The 26,278-nt window shown below is 38.4% G+C and overlaps 1 protein-coding gene across 2 annotated transcripts in view; it reads right to left on the bottom strand.

The window, feature by feature from the left end:
- The window catches only part of sparc (secreted protein, acidic, cysteine-rich (osteonectin)), a 56,054-nt gene that overhangs the window by 12,987 nt on the left and 16,789 nt on the right, over positions 1-26,278 (bottom strand). The window contains exons 2-4 of one of the 2 annotated variants that reach the window (XM_059990512.1): positions 17,859-18,017; positions 6,339-6,411; positions 5,579-5,626 (exon numbers count right to left, since the gene is read on the bottom strand). In XM_059990512.1, coding sequence (XP_059846495.1) covers positions 5,579-5,626; positions 6,339-6,395 — 105 coding nt within the window. In that variant the 5' untranslated portion in view covers positions 6,396-6,411; positions 17,859-18,017. Of the gene's footprint in view, positions 1-5,578; positions 5,627-6,338; positions 6,412-9,410; positions 9,431-17,858; positions 18,018-26,278 lie in introns of those variants that run through there. The other variant, XM_059990511.1, reaches the window with a different exon arrangement.

The raw sequence follows: 26,278 nt of genomic DNA, 5'->3' as shown, positions 1-26,278 counted from the left end.
TTATATATATGCTGTACTGTACTATATCCCTTTCTTTTTAAATGTTATTTTGTCTTTTAACAGATTGCTGAACTCACATTTGTATTTAGTAATATGGTTTTTTCAAAATGGCGTTTCTTCTTCCCATAAGTCTTTGCTCTTGAAACGTCATCTTGTATTTGAATATGGGATTTTTTTTTAAAGGTATACTACACTTTTAAATTTTGACGTTTATACCTTTTTTTTTATTAATGATTGTTGTATTATATTAGTTTTTTTTTATTATTCTGATTGATATATATTTTTTTTTTGCAACTCTATATTTTAATTTGGGTGATATATAGTTTTCTTCTAATCTTTTTTTTTATAGAGCTGCCATCTTGAAATGGGGGTAATATTAGTATTAGATTATGCGCCTGCCGCTTGGCTTTTTTTCGAAGGGTGGGGGGAGGGGGTAGGGATCTTTTTTCACGCTTTTGCTTTTTATTTTTTTGCTTTTAGTTTATGGGCCGACTTTCAATTACTAATATTGTTGAGGTGTCATGTTCTCCGGCTGCTCCTGAATCAATTTTCCTCCTTCCTGAATTGTGGGTTATGTGTCTTTTTAACCTTTTATGATACACACAATTAATATTGGTATGATGGATAGATCTGTTAACTTTATCTCCTGGAATACTAATGGTTTAAATCATCCGATTAAACGCAAAAAAATATTTAAAGTATTCCATAGACTGAATGCTAATATTATCTTTGCACAGGAGACCCATATCAGGAGGGAGGATAATCAACGTTTTTTTAGGTTCTGGAAGGGTCAACAATTTCATTCGAATTGTACCGCCAAAATTAGGGGTGTGTCTATTTTTATAGATCCCTCAATATCGTTTACACATCATGAAATTATCTCTGACCCACAGGGTAGATTTTTGTTGATAACTGGTTTACTTTTCCATCGGAAAGTTGTTCTAGTTAATATTTATGCTCCAAACTTTGATTGCCCTGAATTTTTTAGACGTTTATTTACCTCTCTTCCTAATCTAAATGAATATATGTTGATAATGGGTGGAGATTTTAATTGTTGTTTGAATCCTTCGATGGATAGATCTAAACCTATTCGCACTCTTCCGAATAGATCAGCCCTACTTATTAATTCATTTTTGGTTGACTCGGGAATTACAGAAATATGGCGATTTTTGAACCCTAAAGATAAAGAATTTTCTTTTTTTTCACATGTATATCATAGCTACTCTAGAATTGACTATTTTCTTATTGATCATCGGTTATTAACGGATGTTATTGATTGTAAATATGATTCTATTACTATTTCGGATCATGCACCTTTGAAGTTATCTATTAAGATTTCGGACTATTCCAATAACACCAGATCTTGGAGACTTAACGCTACTTTGCTTCAAGACCCAGAATTTATTACTTATATAAAACAGCAAATTGACTTGTTCTTTTCTACAAACTGTACTGAAGAAATCGACAGAGGAATACTTTGGGACTCTTTTAAGGCTTTTATTCGTGGTCAAATTATCTCATATTCTGTTGGTAAAAGAAAACAAAGATATTTAGATATTGCTTTATTGGTGGATAAAATTAAGGAAATTGATAAGATTTATTCTGTGACTCCTACCAAAGAACTTTATAAGAAGAGAGTTGAGCTTCAAATGGAACATAGTTTACTATTATCTTCTTCAATTGAAAATCAATTAATTAGGACCAGGGCTCAATTTTATATTCATAGTGACCGTACTGGTAAACTGTTAGCTAATCAATTAAAGGCTATCTCGACTAAGCGACAAATTATTAAAATTCGCAAATCAGACGGTAATTTAACTACTGATCATAAAGAAATTAATAATACCTTTCAAGATTTTTATAAATCTTTATATCATTCAGAATTTGATGGTGACCAGTCCATGATAGATAATTTTTTTAACAATTTGAATATTCCTAAACTGACTGATGAAGATCATAGTCTGTTAGATGCTCCTATTTCTATAGTGGAAATAGGAGAGGCTATTTCATCAATGAACTCAGGGAAAGCTCCTGGTCCTGATGGTTATATAGTAGAATTTTTTAAAACTTTTTCTTCTTTGCTTTCTCCTTGGTTATGTGAAATTTTTAATGATGCGTTTGCTAAGAAGAGATTACCTCAATCTTTTTATGAAGCTAATATCTCTCTAATTCTTAAAAAAGATAAAGATCCTACTTTATGTACATCTTATCGCCCTATATCATTATTAAATGTAGATTCTAAGATTCTTACAAAAATTTTAGCTATTAGATTAGATTAGAAAAAGTACTGTCTCAGATTATTTCAGAAGATCAAACTGGTTTTATGAGGAATCGGTATTCCTTTTTTAATGTTAGAAAATTGATTAATATAATTCATACTTCACCACCCACAATCCCAGAATGTGTTATTTCATTAGATGCTGAAAAAGCTTTTGATAGAGTTGAATGGATATATTTATTTAATACATTGAGAAATTTTAATTTTAGTCCTAATTTTATATCATGGATTAAATTAATATATCATAAACCTGTTGCTTCTGTTTTTACGAACAACCACAGATCCTCTTTTTTTCAATTATCTCGTGGTATGAGACAAGGTTGTCCCTTAAGTCCTTTATTATTTAATATTGCATTAGAACCTTTAGCTATTACTATTCGTGAATCTCCTAATATTTTTGGTATTACCCGTAATGAGAAGTTATATAAATTATCTCTTTATGCTGATGATTTGCTGTTATATATTTCTGACCCTGATAGGTCTATTCCTGCTATTTTATCCTTGTTGGTTCAATTTGGTACTTTTTCTGGTTATAAACTAAATTTAGATAAGAGTGAATTATTTCCTTTAAATGCACAAACTTTATTGACTGATAGGATACCATTTAAAGTTGTTACTGATAACTTCACTTATCTAGGTATAAAAATTACCAAGAAATATAAAGATTTATTTAGACTGAATTTTTTACCTATGCTTCATCAAATTCATCAACTTACTACAAGATGGTCTCCCTTGTTTTTATCATTAATTGGTCGGATTAATGCTGTCAAAATGATGATTTTACCGAAATTTTTATATTTATTTCAAGCCCTACCAGTTTTTATTCCTAAATCTTTTTTTGATAACATTGATTCAAAAATTTCTTCATTTGTGTGGCAAAATAAAAACCCTAGGTTAAGTAAAAAGCAATTACAAAAATCAAAAAAAGATGGTGGTTTAGCTTTACCTAATTTTAGATTTTATTATTGGGCAAATAATATTCGTAATTTATTGTATTGGAAATTAGATTTGGATTCACCACTGTGCCCACAGTGGGTAAATTTGGAATGTAATGAGGTAAAGGGTTATTCTCTATTCTCTGTTCTTGGTTCTTGTCTTCCTGCGGATTTAGTTAAATTTAATAAACAAATATTTAATCCTGTTATTAAACATACATTACGAATTTGGTTTCAATTTCGTAAGTTTTTTATTTTGAAAAACTTTGTTCTTGATAGCCCTATCTTATTTAATTTCTTTTTCAAACCCTCCTGGACAGATCAAGCTTTTAACATATGGAAAAGGAAAGGTATAAAATGTTTTCGTGATCTCTTTTTTGAAGATACTTTGATGTCATTTGATCAACTTTCTAATAAATTTGAATTACCTAAATCTAATTTTTTCAGATATTTACAAATTAGAAATTTTTTACATAAAGTTTTACCATCTTTTCCTAATTCAACTTTGATGGACACTACAGATTTGATCTTTATCTTAAATCCTTGTCAGAAGGGATTAGTAGCTTTTATTTATAATATGATTATGAAGATACAACCAGAAATATCAGTTAGAATTAAACAAGAATGGGAAAAAGAACTTCAATACAACATATCAACAGATAAATGGGATAAAAATTTGCAAATGGTTAATTCTTCTTCTATATGTGCTAAACATGCTTTAATACAATTTAAAATTGTACATAGAGCTCATATGTCTAAAGATAAACTTGCTCGATTTTATTCTCATATTAACCCTCTATGTGACAGATGTCATTTAGCAGTGGCCTCATTGACCCATATGTTTTGGTCATGTCCCACTTTACATAATTATTGGAAGGATATATTTACTACTATTTCCTCAATTTGGAATATAGATTTACAACCTCATTTTATTACTGCAATTTTTGGCATACCAAATGAAGATGGCAATCAGTTTTCCCCCTCAATCAGACGAATGATTGCTTTTGTAACATTAATGGCCAGAAGGTCTATACTACAAAATTGGAAAGAAGTAAATCCTCCTACTACATTTCAATGGCTTTCTCAAACTATTTCTTGTCTGAGTTTGGAAAAAATTAGAAGCACTATTTTTGACTCATCAATTAAATTTGAAGAAACTTGGAGACCGTTTATTCGACATTTTCATATGAATTAATTTGGCCTTCTCCAGACCTTTCTGCTTATTCATGTTCAGGTATGGAGTTCCGGAGTTCTTTGACACTATCTTATACTTGTAAACTGTTATTATTGCCTATGTTAGTTTAGTTTAGTGTTTTATTTTTTTTAATATATATATATTTTTTTTCTCACATATTTTTTTAATATTTTTTTTTCTTTTTTAATGGTTATTTTTGTTTTTTTTTCATATAATCATGTGGACTTGATTAAGGTATTTTCTTTTGTTGATGTTTAGTAGGATATTATTATCTTATTATCAATGTGATTTCAAGTCTACTGTATTTATAATTTACTTATTACTATGTTATTTTTTTTGTGTATATGTGAAAATCAATAAAAAGATTGAAAAAGAAAGAAAGAAAGTCCACTCCTCAAGAAAAAAAATCAAACAATTTGAAAAATCCTATCCAAGAAAAATCAAGCACGGAAAAGGTATCATTGTGTGGATTTTAAGGCAATTACTTTTAAATAATGAGTAATTCTCTTAAAAAGGCAACAAATGACTCAAAATAAGAAAATCTATAAAATTTATCAATGGTATAATGATACAATTGGAGAAAGCCAATAAAAATGGGCTGTTTACCAGCTTCCCATCTGATAAACATCTTTTATATGCCATGCTGCAGTGGCAGCTATTTGTTAATCAGATTCATCAGTAAGTCAAAGTGCATAGTTCAAAGTTCATTTATGATCAACGTATGTATACTGTATACAACCTTGTGATCCATCTTCTTGCAGCACAAAACAAAGAAACACAATAGAACCCAATAATAAATATATACCAACAACAAAGACCATCAACACCCAATGTGTGAAAAAAGAACACATTGTACAAACAATAACAAAGTAAACAAATCCTACACAGAACACGAACCACAGAATCCACAGCCAAAGAGCTGCTTCAGCACTACAGCCAATCCAGGAGCCCGATGGCTGCAGGACACAGCCACAGAACCAGTTCAGCTCCTAAACAATTCATTGTTTAAGATCAAGGATCAACTTTACTCAGCATATACATTTATGTACATATATTAGGAATTTGCTGTGGTGTGTTGGATCAACACACAGTAAAAACTGAATATGTTTGCTTTGCTTTTGGAATTTATTTAAATATCAAACTGATCATTATTTCATATAATTGCTTTACCTCTGGTTCGGTTTCCTCAACAACCTCCACTTCAGCCACAGGTTCCTCCTGTGAAATCGGGAATAATTAAAAAAACAGCTGTCAGACTTAAAGCAATTGCTTTTCAAACTGCAACATGCTATTTTCAATACTCGCATCTCCAATCTTTTTATTCAACATGCCTGTACGGAGTCTTTGATGGATTGCAGAGATCAGGAAAAAACAAATTATGGAATATGCTAAAATGAAAAATGGAAAGGAACATGGAAAGTACCACCTAAAACAATCTTTTTAAAATCTATTTATCTATTTAATTAGAGACCCAACACAGTAACAGGCACTTCTGACCCAATGATCTTACGCCACCCAATTAAACCCATGTCCAATTAACTTACTAATCCATATGCGAGGAAACTCAGAGAGAAAGTACAAATTCCTTACAGACTGTGGAGGAATTGATCATGGGTTGCTGACACTGAAATAATGTTATGCTAACCGCTACACTACCTCACCACCTGTCATGATTAAGAAATTTTACAGTAGTGTCCCGAAGTGGGTGTTGTTCTGAATGCCTGCTGGATTTGCACAATGAGTTCATAATACATAGGTTCTCGTGCGTTTCCAGTTGGAGAGAAACAAATCATTACCTATCTGAACATCAAGTGCAACCTAGTCTGGGCAAGTGGTCACACATACTGGCAAATGCACTTTGCTCAAACTGCACAACCCCTCATTCCAGATTACAACAGCTCTAAACTTGTCTTTTATTACAAGTACTTACAGGAGCAGCCAGTGCCTTGCCTGCAAGGCAGAGGAAAAGAATGATCCAGGCCTTCATTTTGGTGTTTTGAGATCTGAGGAGAAACAAAAAATAACTATAAAAATTAATGTGTGCTCATACAAAAATGCTTTTACACAAAGCAATATACAGGAAATCAATTATTCTTTTGATGCATGAATTCTCTACCTCGTCACTTTCCTCATTTAATTATGCTCAGTTCTAAACCTGGAAGAGTTGGAGGTTTTCACCAAAACTATTTCTTGAATTAGAATTGGAAGATGAAGTTGAGGTAGCCAATGCCACAGGGTTAACGTTCATAGTGCAAACTGTAGGAGGGAGTTAGAGAGGAAGTGGCTGAGGTAGCCTGATTTCAAGGAACTGTGAAAAGGATATACAGTATTAAGGGGATTTTTTTTCTGAAGATCTAATCATTGTAGATTGTAATTCTCCATGTATCGGGCATATTAATTCAATTCTTGGCCATTAGTCTTCCACAATGAATCATTTGTGATGTCTGCCTCAACTTTTCCACTTTCAAATGAACTCATCAATCCCTTCAATCATTTAGCTTAAGACAGGTGACAACTTCAGTGAGGGACAAATTACTTTTTTCCTGTGTTAGAAAGTCATTTGCACTCCTTACAGGGGAACAGAACCAAAACTTGTACAGTTGGAGAAATGCAGTTTCAGTGATAAAGGCTACATTAAAAGCACACCTGCTCTGCTAGGTAGGTGGCCTAATAGGCTGTAGTTTTCCACGACTCTATAAATTTGGACAGATAAATGAATGGCAGGTGTATGGAGGACTATGGTCTGGGTGCAGTACAATGGAAGCATGGACTGATAGGCCTCTTTTGGTGCTGTAGAGTTCTATAACTCTATCTGAAAGATTCTACTGCACTATATGAAGGAGAATCAAAGAATTCTTTAGTTGTCTAGTCATTGGTTTATCCTCCAATCAACATCATTAACACAAATTATTAAACCACTTCTCTCTTTCACCTTTGTTAAGTCACCTTTGTAAATTAGCTACCAGGCTCTCTTTCAACAACAATAATGTTCATTGTCCGTTAAATTCTTTTTTAAAAAAACATGTGCAACATATATTGCTTCTGTCTTTCATTGCCTACAATGTCAACATAAGTAATCAGGTTCCTTTATTTCTCCCAATCCCTGCATTGCAAAGTCAGTTAACTCTCACTTTGATGAACACTTTTAAGGTTTAGCGTTATGCTAATCAGAACAAGCTTAGCTCACAATTTTGGTGAGCCCATGACACTACCAAAAGAAGGGCAAGAAAAGGTCTATCACCTTGAGAGCAATCAATGGAAGCATCTCCACTTCCTAAGGAGATGGAGGAAAGTGAGACTTTCCCATCCCACCACTCCACCATCTTAACTGCATTTTATAGGAGCACCATTGAGAGCATCCAGATAAATTGCACCCCCATCTGGTATGGGAGCAGCCATGCATCAGACCGGAAGCCCTTACAAGGGACTGTGAGAACGGCTGAGAGGCTCATAGGGGCTCCCTACTATCCATCAGGGACATTTATCAGAAGCACTGTGTACACAGGGTCCTTAGTATTATTAAGGATCCCAACCATCCATCCGGCATTCCCTTTGATTTTCTACCATCAGGCAGGAGGCTCTGATGCATAAAAACAAGAACAGCCAAGATGGGAAACAGTTTCTTCCCACGGGCTATTAGACTTCTAAACTATCTGCAGCATCGTATTCGAAGTGTCACCGGACAATCTGTTCTGTACCTTACAATACTTAATTCATACACTTCAGTTTGTTTGTTTATGTGTACTACAGTGCTTTACACCCTGGTTCAGAGAAAATTTGTCTCGTATGATGGTACACATATCGTTAAATGACAATAAACTTGACTTGCAGGAGGTTTGGGGAGTACTCTTCAAATAATTAATATTCAGCCACTTCAAATATTCAGCCACTTTGCTCTTCTCCCTGACCCCAACCCCCTCAATCAGGCAGAAGACATAAAAGCTTGAAAAAGCAACCATGAGGTTCAAGGAGAGCTTCTAACCAGCTCTAATTAAACTCCACAAATGGACTTCTTGTACATCAATGAGGGACTCTACTCTGTACCTCCAGTCTGCCTTGTCCTGGCCCTTTGACCTGCAATGCAATTTGTCTGTAACTGCAACATGATATTCTGCAATTTGTTATTGATTTTCCCTTGCACTATCTCAATGAGCTTACTCTTTGTAATGATCTATACAAAAACTTGCAAACCAAAGATTTTCTACTCTATCTCAGTACATGACACATGAATAAACCAAATCCAATAAAACTAATCAAAGCATTTAAAGAGCCCCCAGAACTGGTGCTCAGGCGGTACAATAGATTGAAATCAGCTGCTGGAATAAATTCAGAGAGCGCTGGTGCTTTGATGAGTTCCATGTGTGACTTAAAAGTTTTATGGGAGGGTCATTGCAAGGTCACAGCTTTCAGGAGTCAGCTGTCTGAATAGAGACTGCCTCAGGGCTGGGATCTCACAAAGTGACTTCAGTGCCATTTACTTTCTGTTCTGGTTTGCTTGCCTCAAAGAAAAGGCTTGTTTCAATTCAAAATGCAGTTTTGTGACGGAGTCAACTCTTGTACAATAGCAATTGAAAACAGTCTGAACATTGGACAGTAATGGCATCATATGAGAGTTCCAGAGGCATATAATGCAGCTGCCAACTTTTGGATTGGGATGTCAAATTGTTAATTTTCTTGTATTTTAACTTTATTATGTTTGCTTGTATATTTAATTTTTATAAAATCACCTATATACATATAATTATTCAGTGAATTTTTGAGCAATTACGGTATAGTTGCTTCTGTATTTTTCTCAAAACTTCTTAGTTTTCAGTGGTAGGAGTGACACCTCTAGAATCTGGCTATTTTTACAGGTTAATTGCTATCACTGAAATTTGTTCTCTCTAGTCTGAGTATAGGACGACCACAACTTCTTTTCCTTTGTTCTCGCTGCTGCTCTTTGTTGTTCATTTTCCACTCTTGTAACACGGAATAAAACGGTCACAAGCAAAAAGTTTTATACCTCATTCTTGCCTTCAAGATCCCACACAACCCAGATCTTCATAACACTTCCTTAATACTGGATGGACACAGCAAGTCAGGTAGCATCTAGAGAGGAGAAGAAGCAACGTTTCGGACCTTGATGCTATCTGATTTGCTGAGCTGCTCCAGCATTCTGTAGGTGCTGCTGCTGCTCAAGATTTCCACCACCTGCACACTCCCTTGTGTTTAATGTTTCCTTAATGACTATTTTGAGTAGTCAAGTGTGTAATCAGATTAAGAGCAGCTTTGTACTTGATCCCTATAGTTTTCTTTGACAGAACAGTGCACTAATTCTATGCATACAAAATTAACACATTTCTAAAGAAGAGAAGGATCATTTATATTATGAATAATTTTTAAAATATTTGAACATTTAATCATTGCAGTGCAAGATTTTCACACGCATGAGGAATGAAAGCCATTCACCGAATTAGGTGGGACAAATTTGACATTCTCAGATGTAATGGAACAATGATTGTATTAGCATAAATAATATTTTAATGATTGGGTTACTAAGAGAAATGATAGGATCGATATGGGTGAGTTGCAGTTGTTGGCTATTGTGGACTGGACTCAAGCACTTCATTTGGTACCAAGCAGACATGTTTACTTTCCATTATGAAACTGTGCAAAGGGGTCTTACTTCAGCATTTTACATGCAAGACTGCTCCACAATGATGAGATTACTGCATGCATGGAAACATGTTCCAAGTGTGTGTTTAACTTGCAATAACAAAGTGTCAAAAAGTGTTTAGAGATGAGTAGATCAAACGAACTCCCCACCACCTGCCACATCTACTGTCCATTTGTTTATGAAGATCCTTTCAAGTCAAACATTTGAAGCCCATCCATTACATTCAGGTTCATCTATCTTTCACATGCACATCAAGGTATACAGTGAAATTTGTTGTTTGCATCAACAACCAACACAAAAATTGGATGTGCCCACAAGTGTCACCACACATTACAGAGCTAGTATAGCTTGCCCACCATGGTCAGCAGGACAACATGAACAACAAAACTAAACTGCAGCAACACAATCCCCTTTTCTCCCTCTCACCCACCCACTCACACACACACAGACAGGCTGCCTCTGGGTCTCCAGTCTGCACTGGACTCAGAGACTCGTAGTCCTCAGGCCTCAGGCCTCCAGTTTCTCCAATGGAATTGAGTTCCATGGCTTTGACTCACCATTACTTATCCCACCCTGATTAACTCTAGCTGCTTGGGTCTTATTAAATCACTTTTCCTGATACTAAGTGCCTTGACTTTTTAAACAAAATCTAAATTCTCATGGATGTCCTTTCCATTTTCTTTAAACCCCACCTGCCTTCCACTTGATTCTTTTGACCATCTCACCAACAATCTCCCAATTATTTCTAAAAGCAATCTGATGACTTTTGCCAGAAAAACCAATCTCAGATGCTAAAAATATAATATAGGAATAGAACATTCAGAAAATCCCGATCAAGACAAACAGCATTTGTGCAGATATAAGCAGTCAGTGTTTCAGTTCAACTGCCTTAAAAATAATGAATTATTCAGGCACCCATTATTATCTACACTGAGTGAGGCTTATTAAGGAGTTTCTTACAACAAAGGACTGAGATAAAAAGTAATGTACATCATTTTCTTTATGATATCAGTTGTTAAATAATGCAATGACATGCACTGTGTGTGATACAAGAGTTGTTTAGTTTCTTGGATAATACTGTCAAAAGATTTAACCATGTAATTTAAATAGCCCCTCCCCTGTATTGACCATTTTGAATACATGTTTAATTAACTTGATTTGAACTGAATAATGAGACATCGTTCTTTCCTCAAGATGATTAGACCACCAATTCTAATCACATTTTATGATTTGGTCACAAAAGCTAGACTGATACTGCATAGCTAATGCTCAGCAAGCAATTGATTTACTGAGAGAATTATTCTGCATATTCATTAAACAATTTCTACAATTTTTTAGCATTGTGAATATCTTAATTTTGGGAATTTACTGCATAAAAATTAGAATATATGTTTTCTTACAAAATACAAGTGACTGCTTCTTGTTGTCTGTAGCACTTTGGCGAAAAACAGTAATATAGAGATTTGTTACATTTTACAAGATTGATAAGTAATGGAAAGGGACAATTTTCGTAAGTAGTGCATGTAATGCAAAATATTGCTGGAAATAAGATAGTGAAGTAAAATATTCAGGTAAATAGGATATATGTCTATTAGGAGCAGACAAGACTTTCTTTGGTTGGAGATTCTTATTAAACAGCATGAGCAAATACCCCAGAATGTGGGCTCTTGGTGCCTATATAACTAAGGCTTGCCAGCTATCTAGGAAAGTCAGTAATACTTTGATTAATCCACATTTGGCATCTGAAGATATGCTTTGGGCACTGGAAAATAGTTTGTCAAAATTGAAAATTTTCCCAGCATTGGTTCTTGGTTTTGGAACTATCAGCTCCTGAGATGTAATATGGTTATGAATCAATGCCACCCGACATCCCCTTCTGCATTCTCCCATCTTTAGATTTTTCTTCATAACAGGAACCGACTGAGAGCTATCACCAAAACAGCAGAAACGTGCTTTAGCACAAACAAGTTCCAGACCGCACGGTGCAAAAAATATACAAAGTTCACTTTATTTGTTGATGAAAAGCTTCTTCTACTGACATATCCTCTTACGTCCAAATGGAAATCCACAGTGAGCTGACTTGAAAAATGTTAGATGAACAAATTAGGAGTGAATGAAGACAACCCTAATGGAAAGGTAACATTCAAAAAGTCAAATGTTTGCTTGCAGCAGTTCTGTACAGAGCTGTCACATACTTGCAGAACCATAAGAAAATGTACTAACATGTCTGAATTTTTACTGAGCTGAAGAATTACAATTTTACTTGAAAGATTTCAAAATCTAAAGCAATTGCCTAAATGATTTGATTTATTGTTAATGTCTGAGTGGCAGAATAGCTCAGTGGGTTTAACAAAACTGAAGAGCACTAAAGTTCAAATTGTTCATAATCAATGTCCATCTTTACATTGCTGCAAGGCCATGAGTTTTAGAATCATAGAGCAGTAGAGTGCAATGAACGAATCTTTCAGCCTGTCTATGCCATGCTGAATTACTAGTTTGACTGACCAAACCTCCCATCCATGTACTTATCCAAACTCCTTTAAGATGTTGGAATCAAACCTGCAACCTCCACTTCCGCTGACAGCTCATTCCACTCTCACCACCTTCTGAGTGAAGAAGTTCCCCCTCATGTTCCCCTTAAATATTTCACCTTTCACCCTTAAACTATGACCTCTAGGTCTACTCTCACCCAACCTCAGTGGAAGAACGCCTGCTTGCATTTACCCTATCTATACCTTTCCTGATTTTGAACACTTCCAGCAAATCTTCTCATTCTCCTACACTCCAGGGAATAAAATGCTAACCAATCCAACATTTCTTTATTACTCAGGTCCTCAAGTCCTGGCAACATCCTTGTAAATTTCCTCAGTACTATTTCTAAGTTAATGAAATATTTGATGAGGTTTTCAAGCATGTTGGTGAGAAATTTTTGGCACAATGACTATATAAAGTATGGAGAATGTCTTGGTCCGAAACATCAACTGTTCATTCATTCCTCTCCATAGATGCCACCTGACCTGCTGAGTACCTCCAACACTGTGTGTGTTCCTTAAGATTTCCAGCATCTGCAGAATCTCTTGTTTATGAAAAATAAGCACTGACTACAGAAATGGTCCAACCCACTTGAGGGATTGGTGGGTTTGAGTTATTCTGCCACTGTTGTATTCATGCAAGCCTGTACTTTGAATAAATGCAAAAGTCACATTAAAATGACACATGATCAATGGGAGCACAGTTCAAAGTAAATTTATTATCAGAGTACACATATGTCACCATATACAACCCTGAGATTCATTTTCCTATGGGCATTATCAGCAAATCTATAGAATACTATCTATCAAAGGATCAATGTAAGACCATCTAACTAGGGCATTCAAGCAGAGTGCATTAGGCAACAAACTGTGCAAATGCAAATATAAATAAATAGCCATAAATAATGAGAACATGAGATGATGAGTCCTTGAAAGTGAATCCATTGGTTGTGGGAACATTTCAACGATGGGGCAAGTGAAGTGGAGTGAAGTTATCCCCTTTGGTTCAGTAGCCTGCTATTTGAGGGGTGGTAACTGTTCTTGAACATGGTGGTGAGAATCTGGAGACTCTTGTACCTTCTACCTGATGGCAGCAACAAGAAGAGAGCATGGTCTGGGTGGTGGGGGTCCCTGATGTCAGATGCTGCTTTCCTGCAACTGTGTTTCATGTAGATGCCATGTTTTAGCACTAATGTTCTGCCTACTGATGTTAAATCTTGTCACAATACCATTTAACATTACAACAATGAATGCCTTGACTTGTTTGGGCATTTAAGAGTCTCAACCAAGAACTGTGTTGTATTTATTTAATGTTATAATAAGCAGGTGTGTACACCATATCATTCTGCACTCATTGTATGCGGTTGTGAGCCTATAATGACATGTTTTAAATATCATCAATAAAAGGGAATGATTCTGAGAAAAATAGAACCCACTAGCGCACAAATCAAATTTTGATAAGCAAGCATTAATATTTTCAGACTGCTCCTCGTATATTCCCAGAAGTAGCACACCAAGTTTACAGCAAGTGGGCTGGAAGCTCTGTAAAATTTTCTGTGAACATTACAGAGGAGGACAGAACTGGACAGAGTTAAGGAAAAACTTCTTCTCCCAGAGAGTTGTGGGGGTCTGGAATGCACTGCCTCGGAAGGCAGTGGAGGCCAATTCTCTGGATGCTTTCAAGAAGGAGCTAGATAGGTATCTTATGGATAGAGGAATCAAGGGATATGGGAACAAGGCAGGAACCGGGTATTGATAGTAGATGATCAGCCATGATCTCAAAATGGCGGTGCAGGCTGGAAGGGCCGAATGGTCTACTTCTGCACCTATTGTCTATTATCTATTGTCTATTGAACTGCCCATTCTATCAGAGGTGGCACGGTCATGTAGCGGTTAGCATCACACCGTTGCAGCACTGGTGACCTGGGTTTAATTCCGGCCGCTGTCTCTGAGGAGTTTGAATGCTCTCCCATTGGCTGCGTGGATTTTCCCAGGGTCTCTGGTTTCCTCCCACACTTCAAAGACCTATGGGTTGGTAGGTTCATTGGTTACAGGTGTGTGATTAGGTCTGTTACCTTGCTGGATCACCAAATAAAGCAATGTTGATCTTTATTTGAGTTCAGAGTCTTTTAACAAGGATGGGTCTATGAATTTTCTCTTAGAAGCCTGTATGATTAATAGAGAAATGAACAACAGATGCTCTGGCACATAGGACAATTTCTATAGAGGTCATTTATTTGCAAAGGTTGGGAAGATTTGAATGAGCTGAATGCTGGGAAAGAAAATATATTATTCTTTAGAAAGTGCAGCAGCTGGAGATCTGAAATAAAATCAAAAGTGGCTGGAAACATTCAGAGGATCAAGCAGCATCTAAGATGGGAGAAACTGTTAATGTTTCAGATGTGTTGGTGTTTGGTGTTGGCAGATGTAACAGAGATATTTTTCTTCGCATATTTAGGGTTCTGACGTATCAGATTTCAAGTGTTTAAAGGAGTACCCTAAAGTGACTTCTGAAAAGGTTTTGAAAACGCACAGGAAATCCTCTTTCCCAGGTAATTTCCTCTCAACCCATCCTGGAGCCAACATGAACTGTGCTGATTTCGGAAGTTCTGGTTACGATCTGAACAGGAGTTCAATTCAGCTGTGTTTCTGTGACCACTTACTGCAAAAAGCGGTCTGAAATACAGGGAAACTGAATTAATACCTATCCAAAATAAGCAACCATCCACCCTGTGAGATTCGAAAACAGAATTCCCATTTTCCAGTGCTTTTTGCTAGACCCGCTCACACAACCGGTACAGATTTAAACAAGAGCTTTGAAAGATTTCCCCAATTTGGGAACAGCATCCTGTGTAATCCCTCACGCACAGTAAAACTCAGAACCTCGCATAGTCAGTGATAGTAAAAGGTCGCATTCGGCTGTGAGGAATGCAGCACCACTTTTAATCATTCTGGCTTTCGTACTATCGTCAATACATGAGCTGTTAACCCTCATAGGGATTCCTGCTTTGCTCAATCCGAGTTCCTTTCCGACCATATAATTCATCTCTAATGAATAGCAAGAGGAGAACAATTAACAAGAAACTTGCTCTATTGAGAAGTGGACTTGATGATTATATTTTCCCGCTGGAGATTCATCGGTACTTTCGCACTACATATTAAATTATCGAATTGACCTTCCAGAACTGTATTCTTTCTCCAATAATACACGTCTTATATTTATATATATCCCACATATAGTGCACGCAAAATAAATTAGGCATTCTAGATATTTCTAGTAAGTATGATAAATTGGCTTTTGATCTGAGTTTTTTTTTGTTTTAACGTTAATGGATCGAGCAGTCTCACCGTAAGCAATGTTCGATGCACTACCTTCTGTTTTGACATGGAAACTGGGTGAAAGGGCGGGGCCTGCTCAATATTAAATAAGATTTAAATTGTTCAACGTTATTTCCAGAACACAAGTGTAAAGGAGAATGAAGAAATTGTTACTCCGCATCCCATGCTGCATATATTAAAAAGACAATATATTTAAATACGTAAGGAAGCTTCTATACATCGATTAATTGTATGTCCATACCGTGATGCTCGCTACAGGAGTGTCTGTACTTCAGGTGAATGACAGGAAATGATGAAGTAGTGGTGGAGTGGGTTCGTGACTGGAGGTGTTGGTCAGCCTTACTACTTGGGGAAACTGTTTTTGAGTCCGGTGTTCCTGGCGTGGGTGTTACATAGTCTCCTCCCGTTGGGAGTGGAACAAACGGTCAAGGGGAAATTGGATTTAGATTTCAGAACTGGGGGGGGGGGGTGTTGATTGGGGTTGTGGTTAGAAAGAGCAGAGGATTCAGCTCATGCGTTGTTCATTCAAGGAGGCGATAGGATGACGTGAATACACTGACACTTCTGCCTCGCTCATCGAGCTGACTGTCGATCGGTCCCGGAGCGGAGAAACGAGAGCTCCACTTACAGCTGGGAGTCTTCCCCTGCTGGCCAGAACCGAGTCCCAGAACACACCCAAAGCCTCGTTGTGTCCAACATTTACTTCTCCCAACCCAGTCGTCAAGACTGGTAAAATAAATGAGTGCAGTGTTACTACAATAAACAGCTGCACACTTGTGATAATTACAGTACATTCGACACCCCCCCCCCCCTTTAAATGTAGAAGGTTAGATGCTTTACAGAGATATTTTATAAATCATCCTCGCGTATAAAGGCTTGTGTCTGGCAAACTTCCACATTTAAAGCAAGTCTACGTTGAAAGGGCCCAGGGACAAGTGAGGAAGTATGTTAACATTGATATGGATAGAAACGTACTTCTTCACGTATATACCTAAGTAATTCTGATAAGGCTCTTTAGTAATAGATTAGATATTTTAAAAGGCTCAAAACTAGCGATCCACATTGATTACTGGTTCACCGCTTCTAAAGAAAACTACGAACACATCAAAGGAAGTTTTAATTACACCCGACAGTTTCTGGAAAGATGCAATGGGAGGGGCCTCTTTGTCGTCGAAGGAAGAAAAATTTCGCTTCTTCTCTTCGTCTTCGCTTGTCTGTGCCGACAGATTATATCAGATTCCTCGTCGACTGGTCCCATCTCGAACGCAATCTCACTCACAGATCTTTTCTTCCCCCACAGGCTGACTCACTCCCGCTGCTCGTCGTAGAAGACAGCTCACTTCAGAGAGTTGAGTCCGCCTTCCTCAAACAAAGGGTCTCCCATTGTCCAATTAAAACTAAAGCACCTGTTTCCTAACGGGGCTCTCGGAGGCTGTAGACTAAACGATTAAAATCAGAGAGGATCTGTGAAACTACAGTAACACACACAAAATGCAGGAGGAACTCAGCGGGTCAGGCAGCATCTATGGAAAGGAATCTATGGAAGAGTCGAAGTTTCGGGCTAAGACCCTTCTTCAGAACTGGAAAGGAAGGAGGAAGAAGCCAGGATCCATAAAACTACGTAACTCCGGTGCCCAGTCCGTCAAAGGACACGGAAGTTTGTATCCATCCCGTAAACAAAGTCCTTCAGAAATAAACAAACATTCTTTGAAGCATCAACAGTAGTAAGCAAGTGATGGGAATTACAAAGCAATTTAAAGACCATTGAAGGCTGTGAATGGAAGTGTACGTGTGAAATGCAGAAATCAAATTTTTAAGCAAAGCATCGACAAAAGAGTGGATTGTGAAGAAAATCTGAGCAAAATGCGCTAGGAATAAAGCTTAGGGAATAGTGTTGCAGTTTAAGACTAAATGCGGCTCATACCTGAGGACGACCGAACAGCAGAGAGAGAACACCAGGCTGGCTGAGGCGATGCGAGTGCTCCCGTCTTTAGAGCAAGCCTGCAGGAAATGAAGCAATGCTATCCCCGGCGAGTTGGCTCTTTCAGTCTCAGTCCTTCCCTCCCCCTTCGGATTGTTCTGACTGGAAAATCAAAAGCATAGTTTACTAGTGGAATGCAGACCAGAACAATCTATCGACAGCATTATGTGTACAGATTTAGCTCAGTGGCTTTAAAACTCTGCCTGCCCGCACGAAAGAGCACCGTAGCCTTTAATTAATTCCACTTACGTTTCTGTTTGTTAGTTCTATCTGGCCGTATTGATTCATTAACAAAGGGCTATCCCTTGCTTCAGCAATCGGTTCTTTGTGCCTTAGCTGATTATCTGAACATCTGGATTTGGTTTATATGGCGAGAATACTGTCAACGTGGCAACTGCATATCCAGGGTGTCCAAATGTATTCTTTTTTAAACCCAGAAATGATGAAGGGAGTGCCGTTAATTACCACGATCTGTCCCAGCGTATGTGGCCTCTGTTACACTCTTCTAGCATGAACTGCTCCAGAATGTACTCCAGGATTTTATCTATTTCAGCAAATACCGACTAGCATATTTAACAAATACACGTGTGCCACCTACAATAAAACTTTGGAAAATATACCAAATTAGTCTGTATCTTTCCAGGATTTTTTTATTTGGCTGTCTACTTCTTTTGGATTTTCAGAGATCATGGTTGTGATTCTAATAAAATTAAACCCAACTGAATATTCTCGTTTATCTGCAACATATTAGAAGTAACAAGAGAAGTAACACAGATTCTCCGTGTTTTCTGCCCAATATTAATCGTTCAGCTAAAATCGAAGTGAGAGATCTTGGCTGAACCATATTGCTGTCTGGATTTACACAGTGTTGATAGGCTTGGTGCATTTCCCAACACTACAGCAGGGAATACTTTTCAAAGTAGTTTTATTAAGAACATAAGAAACGGGAGCTGAAATAGTCCATATAGCAACTTGAGCTTGTTCTGTCATTCAACAAAATCACTGCTGCTGTGACCAGGACCGCAGCTGTGAGTTCTGCTCGCTTCCCATAACCTTGGTTCCTCTGTAGACCAAACATCTGTTCATCTTTGCCTTGAACACATTCAATAAATTCATCAGAGTCTTGAATAAATTGAACAAACTTCTGTAGCTCTCGAGTTGAGAATTCTAAAGTTTCATGATCCCTTGAGGAACTAAATTCTATCACCTCTCCATCTCAAGTGGCAACTCCTTGTTGTGAAGCTAAGCCTCCCAGTTCAGCATTACCTTACACCTTTGAAAACTCTTTGTGACCCTCTCACATCCTGCTGTTCTGTAATGCTGCAGCAAAACAACTAATTTCACAACATAACCCAGTGACACTAAACCTGACTCTGATTTTGAATTATTCCTCCCTTACCTTTTTTCTTTCAATGGCTTCTTAAATGTCGATGATCACTTCTCAAGTACTCTCCCATTTGTCTGATCCTCTGAATTAACTATAGCCAACTCTGCCTTCATACCTTTGCAACACATACAAAAAGCAGGAAGAAACGTGCAATTATACTTTATTAGGAGCTTGAAGAGGTTTGGCATGCCAACAAATACATGCAAAAAATTCTATAGATGAACTGTGGAGAGCATTCTGACAGGCTGCATCACTGTCTGGTATGGGGGGGGGGGGGCTACTGCACATGAACAAAAGAAGCTGCAGAGGGTTGTAAATCTAGCCAGCTCCATCTTGGGTACTAGCCTACAAAGTACCCAGGACATATTTAGGGAGTAGTGTCTCAGAAAGGCAGTGTCCATTATTAAGGACCCAGGACATGCCCTTTTCTCATTGTTACCATCAGGTAGGAGGTACAGAAGCCTGAAGGCACACACTCAGTGATTCAGGAACAGCTTCTTCCCCTCTGCCATCTGATTCCTGAATGGACATTGAACTCACTTCTTAAAAAAATATATAGCATTTCTGTTTTTTGCACGATTTTTAATCTATTCAAATATGTATGGCATCCATTAGTCTGGCGAGACCATAGATCTGCACCTTGAAAGGGCGCAGGCCTGGGCAGGGTTGTATGGAAGACCGGCTGTTGTCCCTGCGGCAAGACTCCCTCTCCATGACACCGATTTTGTCCAAGGGAAGGGCAAGGGCCGATACAGCTTGGCACCAGTGTCATCGCAGGAGTTGCCAGAATGAGGTTGAAGGTAATGTTGGACTGCCTTAGGGACTCCAGCTCCGGATTTGTCCTCAGGGTTTACTCCCAAAGCCTTTCCCATGATTGGGTATGCTGCAAGGCAGTGGAGGTTTAAAATCAGTTTTCCCTCTCTTAGATGGACTGCCTTCCCAGGCTGACCAGCCTCATCTACCTGAAATATATACATATACAGTGATTTATCTATCTATCTATCTATCTATCTATCTATCTATCTATCTATCTATCTATCTATCTATCTATCTATTTATTTATTTATTTATCTATCTGTTTATTTATTGTTGTTGTTGTTATTATTATTATTATTTTATTTTGTGTTTTTTCCTCTTCTATATTATGTGTTATATTCAACTGCTGCTGTTAAGTTAACAAATTTCAGTCACATGCCAGTGATAATAAACTTGATTCTGATTCTAAACTCAGCAGGCCAGGCAGCATCTCTAGAAAAGATAAACAGTCGATGAAGGGTCTCATCCTGAGATGTCGACTGTTTACTCTTTTCCATAGATACTGCCTGGCCTGCTGGGTTCCTCCAGCATTTTGTATGTGCTGTTTGGATTTCCAGCATCTGCAGATTTTCTCATGCTTGTAGTTCATACATTTGCAAATGCATTCATTTAAGTTTAAGGTAATCAATGCAGAACCAACTTCTCATTCTCAAATTGAATGTAAAGTTGTATCATTTGATGATCATTCTTCCATAGAGGTTTCTCTATTTTGGGATCACTGATTTATTCTCACTTCACATGATTAGATTTCATCCGTTGGCATCCTTCTGTCTCGAAAGAAAGTGGGTAGCACACTGAAAGAGTCGACTTGTGATTTTTCACTTCCTAGAGTGGCTGAGGAGTTCCACTCTGGAGTGACAATCTCTTCCACGCTGGCTGCAGGTGAAGGAAGATGGCCATCTGATTTGAGTGACCCGCTCTTGGCAGCCAGTTTGTTGATGCAAATACTTTCTGCTGTTTGCATGCCCTTTCAAACTGGCTGACCTGGTCATCTGCTATATCTTCCCAATTGTTCACAATGATATTGGCCAGCTTCATATCCTTTTTGTAGACATCCTTGATGTGAAGCTGTGAACGACTAACTGGGCATGTATCCTTTGTCAGCTGCCCTAGTCTTTTGGGGTTCAACCAGAGCCCATTCACCTTACTTGTCTTTACCATCAGAGCCACATCCGGCTAAGTAGTGCAAGTATGCTGGGGATGCCTGCACATTGTAAGAGCTCTGAATTAGAGTCTCTTTCCTGCCAGGGTACCAGGGTATCTGAGGGATCCATCTGAGGCCAAGCAGGTGAAAGCTGTTCAATCTCTTCTCTTGACCAGCACAGATTGTCCAGGCTGCACTGCTGTAGAGGAGAGTGCTAAGAACACAGCCCTGGTAAACATGCAGCATGGTTTTCTCAGTCAGATAGCTGTTGCTCCACACTCTCTCGTTCAGCCTGGCCTTGGCAGCTGCAGCCTTGGTTATTGTGTTGCTTAGCTCAGCATCAAGAGGCAGAGTGTTTGTGATGCTTGTCCCAAGATAGGTGGAGGAGTCAACCATTAGATCTAAAACAGACTATTCATTGGCTATAAAATCCTTGAGAATTCATAAGGTTGTGACAGGAACTAAATAAATGTAAGTCCTTCTTTCTCTTTAAATCTCCCCTCTTGGGGGCACTATCCTTTTAAGGACCATCAATATCGCTCATGTTCAGCTCCTGTCTGTCAGGGGTTTGTATGTTCTCGCTACAACTGTCTTGTTCCCTCTGGGTGCTCCAGTTTCCTCCCACTGTGCAAATGGGTACAGTTAGGATTAGTGAGTTGTGGGCATGCTATGTTAGCACAGGAAGCATGGTGACTCTTGCCCAGCACAATTCTCGCCGATTTGATTTGATGCAAGTGATTCATTTTACTGTATGTTTCAATGTACTTGTGATAAATAAAGCAGATTTTATCAACTTTAATCTTTAATAGTACATCACAGTTAAATCCATTCTATCCATTGAGCACATCTACATGAAACGCTGTAGCAGGAAAGCAGCATCCATCATCAGAGATCCTCTCCACCCAGGCCATGCTCTTTTCTCACTGCTGCCATCAGATAGAAGATACAAGAGCCAGGACTTTCGCCACCAGGTTCAAGAACAGTTACTACCCCTCAACCATCAGGCTCTTGAACAAAAGGGGATAGCTACACTCAGTTGCCCATCCATTGAGATGTTCCCACAACCAACAATCTCACTTTAAGGACTCTTTATCTTGTTATCTCATGTTCTTGTTATTTATTACTATTTATTTATATTTGCACCTGTACAATTTGCTGCCTTCCATACTGAGTATGCCCATAGGAAAATAAAGCTCAGGGTTGTATATGGTGACATATATGAACTGTGATAATAAAAGTTACTTTGAACTTTTAATTGTTTGCTTTATTCCATTTGCACTGATCAGGTTGCCAAATCTAAATCTCTTTCCAACACTCAATGTCTACTATAGTGAGTGGGATATTTATAAGGATTTTCTTTTCAAAATCTATGCTTGTGTCCAGCCAGTAATAACTGCTCATTCTAATCCTTTCCCTTCAGTTAGATCATGGATGACATGTACCAGCTATCCTAGGTAACGAGTGGATTCCGATTATAGATGTCTGCAAGTTGATTTCGTCTGTAAGTCAGAAAATACAAGAAAAAAATACTCATTGGGGTAACCATTACTCTAAGATATTTCAATGAATGACATCCAAAGCACATAAAACTGATAAGAACAGCTGTTGAAAATGGAGAGAGGAAACTAGATCTGGCATTTGATGGAACAAATGTATGTATGTCAGACTTTTGAATGAAAGTACAGTGCAGGTAAGCACTAAGGTGCATGATCATACCAAGACAGATTGGCAGCTCAGGAGTCCAGCTTACCATACTAAGCAACTACAGTGTTGTGCAATATTCTTAGGCGCATACATATAGCTAGGGCATCTAAGATTTTCGCATAGTACTGTATTTGTCAATGTGGAGTGGAGAGCACGTCTGTGAATCTGGCAGAAGCAAAGGATTGGGAATGGCGATGGTGGACACCACAGGAGGGGTGTGGGGCAGGTGGAAGAGAAGGGATACTAGTGGCGGGGACTGGCATGCGTGCAGACACACCCAGCCCTGAGATACCAGGGAAGGACATTTGATTCCAAACAATTGGTTTATTGATCATTACCGAATGTCTGTCTGGTGCCTCCCACTCTCCCCTTCCTCCCTTCTCTTTTTCCCAACCATGATACCCCTCTCCCTGCCTCCTTCCCACTCTCAATCCAGAATAGAAACCTATATCAGAATCAGGTTTATCATCACTCACATATGCCTTGAAATTTCTTTTTTTACGGCAGCAGTACAGTGTAATACATAAAATTACTGCAATACTGTGCAAAGATCTTAGGCACAGTATGCACAGTATATGCCCAGGTCGATGGATTTTATCTATTTCACAGCACTGTATTTAATAATTTTATAACAGCAGGGTAGAAATTGTCCTTGAGCCAGGTACTTCTGAATCTTCTATCCTATGGAGGAAGGGAGAAAAGAAACTGTTCAGGGTTAATGGGATCTTTGGTTATGCTGGCTGCTTTACTAAAGTAAAGACAGGGTCCTTAGAGGGGAGGCCGATTTCTGCCATGGGCTGGGCAGTATCCCCATCTTTCAGCAGTTTCTTGCGATCGTGCCACAAAGGTTATCGGTGCCACAAAGCAACAAATTTGATGACATGTTAGTGGTAATAAACCCGATTCTGATCCAGATTCAGTTATTATGAGAGTTTGATCACATGTAGGGCTGTTCATAAGGTCGGATGTTTGTAATGCGGGGGATGGCCTCTGTCTCAACTCTATTTCTTGTTTCCTTCAAAACCCTTAAGAGGCTCACTTAATGAAAAAAAAACTCTTTGGATACTCTTGAAATTTGTAATACTACTTGACAGGTATATGGAGGAATTATATGTGTGGGGGTTATATGAGAGGCAGGGTTTAAATGTTGGCGCAACATTGTGGGCCAAAGGGCCTGTACTGTGCTGTACTATTCTATGTTCTATGCTCTGTGTTCTAAAATTTCGACTGACCCAGCATTTTCACTAATCTACAATTTTTGAACCTTTTCACTGTTTTTTGGGGTCTATTTATTTTCAACTTAGCCTGTAGTTGACTCCTGATGGTTTTCCCAGGGCTGCATTCACCTTTAGCAGCTCTGCAGTACTCATTCATCACAAATCCTGACTGTTGCTGCTCCGTCAGAAGGTGAGCTGCGCTTCAGAAGACCGATCCTGACCCCTGAATTCACCAGTGGCTTTTCATAAACATATTAACTAACCTACTAGAAACTATTTAAAAGACCATAATGTAAAATAAAGACTGCAGCCTGGTTCCTGATATACAAAAGCTATTTCTGTAAGAAACCACAATTCTCTCTGATTCACTGTCTTTTGCGAACTTTATATAACAACTTTTCCAACGGTGTTACATATTTTCAACCCCATTTGGAATTCCTAGTTGAAGACCAAAATGATATTAGAAATAATCAGTCAGCATTATAACAAAAGTATACTGTGCATCAAATCTTTTATTGTACTTCATGAGCAAGGAGATATAATTGTTAGCACTGTGCTTTTATATCAAGTCTTTTCGTTTCTTTGCATACACCTCAGACATTTTGTAGCGTTGTTCCATGATTGGCTTCTTTTATTATGCTTTGTTCTGATGTCACCACTCTTTATTTCCATTTAACCTGCTCATTGTACTCTGTAAGTAATGATCAACCTATCACAACTGGACAAACTGAATCTTTGGAATGTAAGGATTAGGTGAAAATATGGAAATTACTGGTAAGCTCCAATGACGTTGGCATGGTGCAATGCTTTACAGCACAAGGGTTTGAATCCAGCTGGTGTCCGTAAGGAGTTTGTACATTCTTCCATGACCATGCGAGTTTCCCCCAGTTTCTCCCCACATTCCAAAAGACGTACAGTTAAGGTTAGTAAGTTGTTGGTCCTGGAAGAGTGGCCCAGTGCAAATGACATATTTCACAGTACGTGTCGATGGGCATGTGACAAACAACACGGATCTTTAATCTTTCTTTTAGACTAAAAACTGGAAAATAAACAACTCACTTAAACTTTGATCCCCTGAAGACTAAGTGAGTTATTTTTTCCAAAAGCTATCATTTGGGTTGGTTAGTTGTTGCTAGTATGACACCCAGGAGCCATTTCATGGTATCTAACTAGTTAGTATCAGTAATCCACTGAACACACAAATGATATCACTACATTCCCCACCAGGAAGGCCTCAAAGCTCTCCGTTTCTTTCTGGACACCAGACCTAACCAGTTTCCCTCCACCACCATTCTCCTCTGCCTTGCGGAACTTGTCTTCACTTTAAACAATTTCTCCTTTGACTCCTGCCACTTCCTTTAAACAAAAGGGGTAGCCATGGGCACTTGTATTGGTCTCAACTATGCCCGCCTGTTTGTCAGCTACATGGAACAGTCTATGTACCAAGCCTGCACTGGTGACCGTCCTGCACTTCTCCTACGCTACACTTACATTGATGCTGCTTCTTGCACCTGTGCTGAACTCACTGACTTTATCCACTTTGTCTCCAACTTCCACCTTGCCCTCAAATTCAACTGGTCCATTTCTGACACCTCCCTTCCCTTTCTCGATCTCTCTGTCTCTATCCCCGGAGACAGCTTATCCACCAATGTTTATTACAAACCCACGGACTCTCACAGCTACCTAGACTACACCTCGTCCCATCCTACTAGATGCAAACTAATGCCCTCCAACCCTCCCCCCTCTCCATTTGCCATCCCCTTTTCCCTCTCACACCTTATCTCTTTGCCCAGCCATCGCTTCCCTCTGGTGCTCCTCCCCCCTATTTCTTTCTTCCATGGCCTTCTGTCTCTTTCACCAATCAACTTCCTAGCTATTTACTTCATCCTTCCCCCTCAAGGTTTCACCTATTACCTGGTGGTTCTCTCTCCCCTCCTCCACCTTTTAAATCTACTCCTCAGCATTTTTTCTCCAGTCCGGCTGAAGGGTCTTGGCCCAAAACGCCAACTGTACTTTTTTCCATAGATGCGGCCTAGCCTGCTGAGTTCCTCCAGCATTTTGCATCTGTTGCTCGGATTTCCAGCATCTGCCGATT

Source organism: Hypanus sabinus, chromosome 15 (genome assembly GCF_030144855.1).
Source record: "Hypanus sabinus isolate sHypSab1 chromosome 15, sHypSab1.hap1, whole genome shotgun sequence".
In the NCBI taxonomy this organism is placed as follows: domain Eukaryota; kingdom Metazoa; phylum Chordata; class Chondrichthyes; order Myliobatiformes; family Dasyatidae; genus Hypanus; species Hypanus sabinus.
This window is presented reverse-complemented; position numbering and strand designations above follow the sequence as displayed.